This window comes from Momordica charantia (genome assembly GCF_013281855.1).
Source record: "Momordica charantia cultivar OHB3-1 chromosome 5 unlocalized genomic scaffold, Mcharantia_2.0 BLBB01000005.1, whole genome shotgun sequence".
In the NCBI taxonomy this organism is placed as follows: domain Eukaryota; kingdom Viridiplantae; phylum Streptophyta; class Magnoliopsida; order Cucurbitales; family Cucurbitaceae; genus Momordica; species Momordica charantia.
The window spans coordinates 14451188-14462315 of record NW_028275163.1 but is presented as its reverse complement, the minus strand read 5'-3'; the positions used below and the strand labels follow the sequence as shown (position 1 = coordinate 14462315).

The following is an 11128-nucleotide window of genomic DNA, read 5'->3' as shown; positions in this document are numbered from 1 at the left end:
TATGTCTAAAAAGGGTTGCTAAGAAGTAGTGTTTTTTGCTTTCCATTCATTGCTCAACATGTTTTCCCAAAAAGTTAGGATTTAGAGAAGGCCACTGTAAGTCTTAACAAGTCAATACTGAAAAGGTTGCTTATTTGCATTGTTGAGTGGTTAAACCGAGGAGAGGAGCGCCTTAGACATAAGGGTTCCGCTTAAGTAGCCTAGACATAGGACCTTAACCCGAGGTTGCGACTATTTCCATCCTAAAACTAAGATATCTCTCATAATAGACATATTAGGGAATGTCTTAGGACTTTGAACTTGCTTAGACATAAGTCAAGTGAGAAGCGTAGTCGTTGGTTTCTAAAGTAAAATGCATATTGTCCTTAGCATGTCCTTGATTCTTTGATGGCTAACTTGAAGTAATTCGGGCTAGGTTTTATCATTCTAAGTCCAAATCCCAAATCCAAACCATTATTTGTGACCACTTCCCATTTTACAAGAATCACTCATTCCAACATTCACTATTCTTTAAAACTTTAGAGTTTGGAAATTGTTTAGAAGTCCTTGAGGATCGATACTTGGATACTCCATCCATTTTATATTACTCTGACAGGTGTGCGCTTGCATCTATATAATTGTTACCACGCTTAGCGCGTGCGTTCAGCATAAACATCCCAGTCAATAGCTACTAACAAACTGAGCAATCTCACGCTTCATATTGTGCCACCAATAGTGTCTCTTAAGACCTCTATACATCTTGGTATTCCCAGGATGCACCGAGAATGGGTATTATGAGCCTCGGTTAGTAAATCCCTCCTTAAAGGAAAATGTCTTGGCACGCACAGTCTCCCCTGATAGAGCAGGGCCTTATCTTCCGAAAGGGAAAAATCTCCTTGGCCCAGCATAACGAAACCCTTGTTCAGGCTGGAATCTCCCCTTTGTGCAGTGATGATTCGCTGTCTTAGGGTGGGTTTGACCGAGAGTTGAGCTAGCACTGCTGAGACATCTTCTACCGCTAACTCCACCTCAGAACGGTCCAACTCATCTAACACTGGTCCAGAAGGTACTACCAGAGGAGCTACGCTTGCTGCTTTTCTACTGAGTGCATCGGCCACCACATTTGCCTTACCCGGATGGTAATTGATCTCGCAGTCGTAGTCTTTTACCAGTTCTAACCACCTCCGCTACCTTAGGTTAAGTTCTTTCTGAGTGAAGAAATATTTCAAACTTTGGTGATCAGTGAAGATTTGAATCTTTTTCCCATATAGGTAGTGTCTCCATATCTTCAAGGCGAACACTACCGCAGCAAGCTCCAAATCATGGGTGGGATAGTTAAGCTCGTGTACCTTTAACTGACGTGAGGCATAGGCAATGACTTTCCCATGCTGCATCAGAACGCAACCTAACCCCTTCGTGAAGCGTCACTGTACACCACTAAACTTCCCGCCCCATCCGGTACTGTTAACACTGGGGCCGTGACCAAACGCTCCTTCAGTTCTTGGAAGCTTTCTCACATTCATCGCTCCAAGTGAACGTGGCATTCTTGCGGGTTAACTGAGTCAACGGTGCCGCCACCCGAGAGAAATCCTGGACGAACCTTCTATAATAGCCGGCTAGGCCGAGAAAACTGCAGATTTCGGTCACTGTGCGAGGCCTTGGCCAACCACTGACCGCCTCCACCTTGGCCGGGTCCACGGCAATACCTTCCCTGGTAACTATGTGGCCAAGGAAAGCCACCTTAACCAGCCAAAACTCACATTTCGAGAACTTCGCGTACAGGCTGTTCTTCCTCAAAGCGGTAAGAACCTGCCGCAGATGTCCTTCGTGCTACTCTTCCGTCTTGGAGTAAATTAAAATATCGTCGATAAACACGATGACAAACAGGTCCAAAAATTCCTTAAAAACTCGATTCATGAGGTCCATAAATGCCGCAGGGGCATTAGTGAGTCCGAAAGACATAACGATAAACTCAAAATGCCCATACCTGGTCCTGAAGGATGTCCTAGGTATGTCGGCGTCTTTAATTCTCAACTGGTGGTACCCCGATCGTAGGTCTATCTTCGAGAACACCCTTGCTCCTTTTAGTTGATCAAAGAGGTCATCGATGCGAGGAAGGGGGTACCTATTTTTTATTGTCACCTTGTTCAGTTCCCGGTAATCAACACAAAGTCGCATAGATCCATCTTTCTTTTTCACAAACAGCACGGGAGCACCCCAAGGAGACACGCTCGGGCGAATGAAGCCTTTGTCTAAGAGCTCTTCCAGCTGAGCCTTAAGCTCTTTAAGTTCCGCTGAAGCCATGCGGTACGGTGCCTTTGAAATGGGGGCTGTCCCGGGTGGTAAGTCGATGGCAAAATTCAGTTCACGAACAGGGGGTAGCCCCTAAGGTCATCGGGGAACACGTATGGGAACTCTCTAACCACGTGAACGGAGTAGATACTAAGTGGAGTCTTACTAATGTCGACGACGTTGGTCAAATATCCCCAAGCTCCATTCTGTAACAGGCGTTTTGCCTTCAACGCTGATACTGTCCTTGGGACTCTACCCGTAACTCCTTTAAATGTAAAGTTCCGACCCGAAGGTAGTTGGAAGGAGACTTCTCTTCTCGAGCAATTAATGTTGGCTTGGTTGGTAGCTAGCCAATCCATGCCCAAAATAACGTAAAATCTTGCATGTCCAGCTGGATCAATCTTGCCCTTAGGGTCTGATTATCAAAAGATAACTCACCTGCACTCACCTTTTGACTAGCAATCAAAACTGACCCTGATGGTGTAGAAACCGACAACAAAAACCCTAACGGCTCTAATTCGAGGGTTGCCTGACGAACAAACGCAGAAGAGATGAAAGTGTGGCTCGACCCCGAATCAAACAATACATACGCAGGCACTGTAGGATCGAATGACAACACTAGAGGGGGTGAATAGGGTTGCTTACCTCTTTTTGAAAATTAAAAATAAATTTAAAGTAATGAGTAATTATGCAACCAATAAAAGAAGATTAACAAGAAGAGGAAACATTGAACAAAATATTTAAGTAAACCTATATGTAATCTACCAAGATTCAAAGTAGGTAAATACTGAATTTAAAAGAGAGAAGAGAAGAGAGTGGTGACACCGAGAAATTTTATAGTGGTTCGAAAATTCCGACTCCACTCCCCAAGACTCCTTCTTGGGTATTTTACTGCAGTGGCTCTCTTAATGGGTGAGAACCAAATCGATCGACCCTCTTTTTGTCCTAGGCTAAAGAGAAACCCAAAATCCTTTTTACTGGTTCAGGATCCAACCAATTTACTTTTCTCACAACCCAAGGTGCACCCACACCTTAATACAAAACCCAATTTGAAAATATAGAATTCAAAAACAAAGTAGATTACACAAATTTTGCACCAAAGTAATGGCTAAAAAGCCACACTCTAATGAATCTCTCACAAAAAAATTGAGCAAGTTATGTGTAGGAGAGAATGAAGATTTTGCAAAAGTTGAGAGGAGAATTTGAAAACAAATGATTTTGATTTGATAGTTGGTGTTTAGAATGATGGAATTTGGTGGCTTTAAATAGAGTTTCTATGATGAATTTTGGCCATTGGATTTAGGGCAACAAATGATGAATGGTATAGATTAAGATGTGAGGTAAGGAAATGAAATGAAAACATAATTATGGTGATTAAAAGAAATTGGTGGAGATTGAGAAATCATTGAGATTGTGAGTGATTGAGGAGATTGAGAGTGACTGAGGAGATTGAGAGAAATTGGTGGAAATTGATTTGTGGAGATTGAAAGCGCCACATGTCATCTTCTCATTTGTTCAATTGTTGGATGCCACGTCAGCATAAGTATGTCCTCTTGATGCCACATGTCAACTTCTAAGCGGTCCACTTGTCCATGTCACCCACCATGTAGGATTTGTCCACTTGTCCACGTCACCCGCTACGTAGAACTTTTCTCCTAACTTGTTTTGACCATAACTTCTTCGTTTAAACTTCGATTTGAATGATTTGACAGACATTTGTTTTGTCTTTTCGAGCTCTACACTATGGACACTTTGAAATACTCAAATTGTTAGTTTATACTTTGTTTGTGATTATCAAAATATTTAGTTTGATTGAAGCCATTAAGCTAACAGGCACATCATGGACTAAGACGGTACCTGGATCACAACGCAAAGATAAGGACATACACTCACACACAACACCCAAAAAAAGTGAGAAGAAATACCTGTGACCACGGTTTCGGCATCCGCCGCTTCCTTGCGAGTAAGTGCGAAAACACGAGCCCTTTGGTTATTTCCCTGCGTCGAAACTGATGGGGAAATCCTCTGGCCTAACCTCTGTGTATTTGCAGCCGACATGGGACATTCCCTTGCAAAATGCCCCTATCTTCCGCACCTGAAACAACCCTTACTTCCCGTCCAGCACTGCCCCGTATGTCTTTTCTAGCAGGTAGGGCATACTGGTGGCACGCCCTGGTGCTGAGCCTGGCGCTGGGGTGCTCTCAATACCGGGTCGGCATAAGTCGGAGGGAAATTCCTTTTCACACCTGAAGATGATCCGACCTCTGGCAGCGGTGAGGCCTTGTTGGAGACATCCTTATCCATAATCAAGGCGCCCCTAACCGCTTCAGCATAGGTGGTGGGTCGCTGAAGATCCACCGGGCCTCTGATTCCCTTGTGCAAGCCTTTAACAAACCTCTTGATCTTCAATGCCTCAGTGGGAATCAACTCTAGAGCGAAACGGGAGAGTTCTGCGAACTTCCTTTCATACTGTGCCACCGATAAGGTTCCTTGGACTAGATGAAGGAATTCCGCCTCCTTCATGTCTTTCACAATCTCCGGATAGTAGTAGTCGTACAACAAGTCCTTGAACCTCGCCCACGGAATTGGTACATTTGCATGATCCTCTGCCGCTGCTATTGAGTCCCACCAGTTCAGGGCCTCGCCCCTCAACATAGAAACCGCACCCTTCACCTTGAATTGGTCTTCGCAACCAAGATACGCTTAAAGGGCTTCCAACTCTCTGATCCACTCTTCCGCTACAGTCGCTCTTTCACTCTCACCGTCAAAGGTTGGGGGTCCGTAACGCTTGGAATCTTTGATGAAGCGAGCCTCGCTTTTAGGAGTATGAAGGTGTTGGGGTGGCGGAGCTTGGACTCCGCCCACCCCTGCTGCGTTATTGATCATTGCTTGCAATGCCTCCACAAGCAACACCAATTGGGGGTTCACTTGAGGAACTGTTGGGGGAACTGGAAGATCTGCCCGCTCTTGAGCTGCTGCTAGAGGAAATGGAGGGACTACTCCTGCCTTATTCCCAGCAGGAGGGGGGTGGATCTGCTCCGTTCTCACCTCCGGGAGCGGGGTCGGCGTCAGCTCTCAATCTCATACTACGACGGGGAGGCATTGTCTGAAAGAACGACACAAAATTTCAGCAAAACGTTAGCCTGATACTCCACGCATACACTAACAGGAATGTGGCAGTCGAAACTCTTATAATAGTAAAAGGTCTACTACATTCTATTTGGTACGCTTAGTGAACACTCTATGAGCGAAACAGAGCGGCAACAAAAACTGATGAAAGAAAAAAAATTCAGCGCACAAGTAAATCATGGGGAATGTATAAGTTCTTAAGGACAAGCATGAAGCGTACCTGATGATGACAAGGAGGTCGACCGAGATCACTACTCCTAAGTATGCTAGCTACTAACTAAGTCTACAGGAACGTTTCGGCTCTGATACCAACTGTAACGCCCCAGGATGTTATATACCATTCTAGGTAATGCTAAATAATCCATCTGTCTAGCCTTAACTCTAAACACGAGATAACCAACTCCCTGGGAATAATTTAAATAAAATAAAGCTTCGACTCCCATAATTCCACCAAAAATATCAATTTTATAAACTGTCGAAACTTCGCTCTTCGTGGGCAATTTAAAAAAAAACATCTCACATCCGCCTCAGTGGCTAAATTCTTAAATAAATAAAACAATCGTACACCTAAACTCCAACGACAACAGTGACGCGTTTAACAATAACATCCAAAAAAAAATAAAAGTAGTTCTAAAGAAAACAAAATCGCTCCTCGGGTCCACACTTACCCATAAAATAAATTCCAACGCTACTCGTACCAAACGACCCTTCCCTCTATCCTCACTAACTCGACTAGTGATCCCTCCTCGGTTAAGCCTTCTCCACGTCATCACCGCGGTCGACCCTGTTCACACCTGAAAACAAATAAGGATAAAAAGGGGGGTGAGTACGTAAGGTACTCCGTAAGTAGCACTTCCTAACTAACACAAAAATCATGCTCACAGTCACGACATATAAAATAAAACGGTAGCAAGGCAATTAAATAGACAGCGAGAGATAAAAAACAATAACTTGACATTTACATACAACAAACATACGTCGGAACTACCAAGACTACAACCAATGATTCACTAGCCCTTGTCCCACAATACTAAACCTCCCTCTACACCCCCCTGTGTTACTCCCCATTTAACTTCTCGAGGCATGACGGCTCTTGACATTTATTCCAAGATACCGCCCCCCTCCTTTTACAGTACTTGATGTTCGACCTTGCCATTTATTCCCAAGGCCTAGCATAACTACTTCCCAAGCACCACTCTACTTTAGTCCTTCAAGCCTAACTCCTCGAGTCGCATTGGCCCTTGACATTTATCCCCAAGGCCTCAATACTCCTCTACAGAAACTTGATGTTCGGTCTTGCCATTTATTCCCAAGGCCTGAACTGTGCACCGGTCCTTGCCGTTTATCCCCAAGGTACCGATGACTTCCCAGCGTATTGGTCCTTGACATTTATCCCCAAGACCCCAATACTCATTTACACAAATTTGACGTTCGGCCTTGTCATTTATTCCCAAAGCAACTACTCAAGGCTTTGAACATCCAAGCGATTTATATGCATTTTCAGATCAGACCACCCATAGTTTAACGGACTGCCAACCCGTCCTTTCACCCTTCACCCTTCACCAGTTCACTAGCCCTCCCAAGACCACCTACAAGTATATTTCCCACATTCCAATTCACTGCACAGTTCACAAGCATGCTTTTCTTTGTAATAAACAAGTCACCACCCAACAGCTCACAACTAAAACAATATAAACTAATTATCAGTTTAACAACGTGAGCATTTCATTTACAACATGTTTGCAAAACGTCATGAGCCAGTTACTTTTAACCACAACAATTCAGAATCTACTAGTCACCTCCAACAATAAGAATAGAAAGCATGTTTCCTCATAAGTGTTCAATAATAGAAAGACGGCAACAAAATCACTAGAAGTTCACAAATCAAAACTAACAATCCCTACATGCACAATTAAATTATTTTAACTAAAAAGCAGCATCAAAACCATTCCGTTAACACTAAATAACGCACGCACTCGCCCCCTGGTGCTACTTACCCAACCACGTCCTTAAGTTTGCGTCGAACTCACACCGAAGCACAAAAACGGAAAAAATACAACAATATAAATATACTGTTCAGCCTTCGAAAACAACTCTAAGAGGGTTCAGAGGGTCTCATTCCCGCAAAACGACTTCGTGTAGGTGTGGGTAAATTAGATCTAGCTTGCAAAGGGGTGGGTAGCGTAAATCGGGCTTCGAACGGATGAAGATAATCGCTGGACACCACTCAAAACACTGTTGTCCACGTTTTTTTACAGCAGTGAAAAACGCCCAAAACGACCTCCAACGGCTTTGATTTGATGTTCATTACTACAAAACAATTTCGCTTAGGTGTGGGTATTCCAAATCGATTTCGTTTAGGTGTGGGTAATCCAAATCTAACTTCGAACAAGGGTGGGTCAAAGAAAATTATCGGGCTTCCCGGATCTAAGCTATTCGAGTCGTTGGAGTTTGTCGGATCGAGGGAAAACACCGCGAACAGCCACCACGCGCCGCCGCCTGCTACTGCCCGACGCCCGCGCCAACTACTGCCCGACGCCGCCTGCTGCTGCCCGAGCCCGACGCTGTTGCTGTCGTGATGCTGTCCCGACGCTGCACCTGCTGCTCCGATGCCGCCGCTGTTCATCGCGTCGCCTGAACGGAGCTGCTCGCCGGAGAAGAAGAATCCGAGTGGGGGGGGTGGCCGGCGGCTTGAACAAGAGAGGGAAAGGGAGGAAGAAGAAGAGGAAAAAGAACAAGGGCTAGGGTTATTTGTTTTAAACTTTTAACTCCTTTGGGCTTGGGTTCTTTTCCTTTTGTTTAAGGCCCACTTACCGAACCCCTCCTTATTAAAACAAGCCAATAATATAATTTCGTAATTGGCCTAATGGCCCAAAACAAGTGTCACATAACAGAATCCGTACTCAACCATAATTTGATAAATAACTACACGCGACTAACTCACCACTAATTTTGTAGCAATACACAATAACTGAGATGCCACACTTAAATTAAATAAAGATAACTTATGAATCAAACAAAATAAAATGAAATAAAGAAATAAAATCTATTTTGTTATAAAAATTTCCCGGAACTCGAGGCAAGCTAACCTGAGTAACGCGGGGCGTTACACTATGTCTTTACCTTTGCATTATCTTCTAGGTACAGTCTTAGTCCATAATGTGCCTGCTTATGCATTGTTTGATTCTGGGTCAAGTCACACTTTTATTTCCACTGCGTTTGTTCGTCAGGCAACCCTCGAACTAGAGCCTTTAAGGTTTTTATTGTCAGTTTCTACGCCATCAGGGTCAGTTGTGATTACTAGTCAAATGGTGAGAGTAGGCAAGTTATCCTTTGACAATCAGACCCTAAAGGCAAGATTGATCCAGCTGGACATGCGGGAATTTGATGTCATATTGGGCATGGATTGGCTAGCTACCAACCAAGCCAACATTAAATGCCCGAGGTGGGAAGTTTGCTTCCAACTACCTTCGGGTCGGAGCTTTACGTTTAAAGGAGTTATGGGTGGAGTTCCAAGGACAGTTTCGGCATTGAAGGCAAGGCGTTTTATACAGAATGGTGTCTGGGGTTATTTGGCCAGTGTCGTTGACACTAGTAAGACTCCACCCAATATCGACTTTGTCCACGTGGTCAAAGAGTTCCCAGACGTGTTCCTTGAAGACCTCCGAGGCTACCCCCTGTCCGTGAACTGGACTTTTGCATCGACTTATTACCCGGGACAGCCCCCATTTCAAAGGCACCGTACCGCATGGCTCCAGCGGAACTTAAGGAGCTTAAGGCACAGCTAAAAGGACTCTTAGACAAGGGCTTCATCAGCCCAAGTGTGTCTCCTTGGGTGCTCCAGTGCTTTTTGTGAAAAAGAAAGATGGATCTATGCGACTTTGTGTTGACTACCGAGGATTGAACAAGGTGACAACAAAGAATAGGTACCCCCTTCCTCGCATCGATGACCTCTTTGACCAACTAAAAGGAGCAAGGGTGTTCTCGAAGATAGACCTACGATCGGGGTACCATTAGATGAGAATTAAGGACGCCGACATACTAAAGACAGCCTTCAGGACCAGGTATGGGCATTTTGAGTTTACCGTGATGTCTTTTGGACTCACCAATGCCCCTGTGGCATTCATGGATCTCATCAATCGGGTTTTTAAGGAATTTTTAGACCTATTTGTAATTGTGTTTATTAACAAACATCTTAATTTACTCCAAGTCAGCAGAACATCACGAAGGACATCTGCGATAGGTCCTTATCGCCTTGAGGGGAAACAGCCTGTATGCGAAGTTCTCGAAATGCGAGTTTTGGTTGGATAAGGTGGCCTTCCTTGGCCACATAGTCACCAGGGAGGCTATTGCCGTGGACCCGGCCAAAGTAGAGGCGGTCAGTGGTTGGCCAAGGCCTCGTACAGTGACCGAAATCCGCAGTTTTCTCGGACTAGCCGGCTATTATAGGAGGTTTGTCAAAGATTTCTCCTGATTGGCGGCGCCTTTGACCCAGTTGACCGGTAAGAATGCCACTGTCGCTTGGAGCGATGGATGCGAGAACAGTTTTCGAGAACTAAAGCAGCGGTTAGTCACGGCCCCGTGCTAACGGTACCGGATGGGACGGGAGGTTTAGTGGTGTACAGTGACGCTTCACGGAGGGGGTTGGGTTGCGTTCTGATGCAACATGGGAAAGTCATTGCCTATGCCTCGCGGCAGTTGAAGGTACACGAGCTTAACTACCCCACCCATGATTTGGAGCTTGCTGCGGTGGTGTTTGCCTTGAAGATATAGAGACACTACATGTATGGGGAAAGGATTTAGATCTTCACCGATCACCAAAGTTTGAAATATTTCTTCACTCAGAAAGAACTCAACCTAAGGCAGAGGAGGTGGTTAGAGCTGGTAAAGGACTATGACTGTGAGATCAATTACCATCCGGGTAAGGCGAACATGGTTGCCGATGCACTCAGTAGAAGGGCATCGAGCGTAGCACCCCCGGCAGTGCCTCCTAGACCGGTATTGGACGAGTTGGACCGTTCTGAGGTGGTGATGGAAGATGTCTCGGCAGTGCTAGCTCGACTCTCGGTTGAACCCACCTTAAGACAGCGGGTCATCGCTGCACAAAGGGGAGATTCCAACCTAAGCAAGGGTTTCGGAATGGTGGGTCAAGGAAATTTCTCTCTTGTAGAGGATACGGCCCTACTTACCGGGGAGACTGTGTGTGCCAAAAGACTTCCCTTTAAGGAAGGATTTATTAACCGAGGCCCATAATACCTCATTCTCGATGCATCCTGGGAATACCAAGATGTATAGGGATCTTAAGAAACACTATTGGTGGCACAACATGAAGCGCGAAATTGCCCAATTTGTTAGTAGGTGTCTGATGTGTCAACACGTGAAGGCCTCAAGACCGAGACCCGCCGAGTTGTTGCAACCTCTAAGTATACCCGTGTGGAAATGGGATGACGTAGCCATGGACTTCATTACAGGGTTGTCAAGGACGGCTAAAGGGTTCACAGTGATTTGGGTGATTGTGGATCGCTTAACAAAGTCTGAACATTTCATACCAGGCAAGGCCACTTATTTAGTAGAAAGGTGGGCGGAACTGTATCTGCAGGTGATAGTTAGACTCCATGGCATACCAGTGTCTATAGTGTCAGATCGTTTCACGTCAACTTTTTGGCGAAGTTTGGGGACGCAGCTCGATTTTAGTACGGCGTTGCATCCCCAGACCGATGGTCAGACT

The 11128-nt window shown here is 45.1% G+C and overlaps 1 protein-coding gene across 1 annotated transcript; it reads left to right on the top strand.

The window, feature by feature from the left end:
- Nucleotides 1-8513: 8513 nt before the first annotated feature.
- On the top strand, nucleotides 8514-9188 carry LOC148211396 (uncharacterized). Its single transcript, XM_088124403.1, has one exon. It carries the CDS (start codon nucleotides 8514-8516, stop codon nucleotides 9186-9188), a length of 675 nt encoding a protein of 224 aa, XP_087980529.1.
- The last annotated feature ends 1940 nt before the right edge of the window (nucleotides 9189-11128 follow it).

What these genes read in the sequence shown, in the direction of transcription:
- LOC148211396 (XM_088124403.1), top strand. Translation starts at nt 8,514, where the DNA reads ATGTCTTTACCTTTGCATTATCTTCTAGGTACAGTCTTAGTCCATAAT.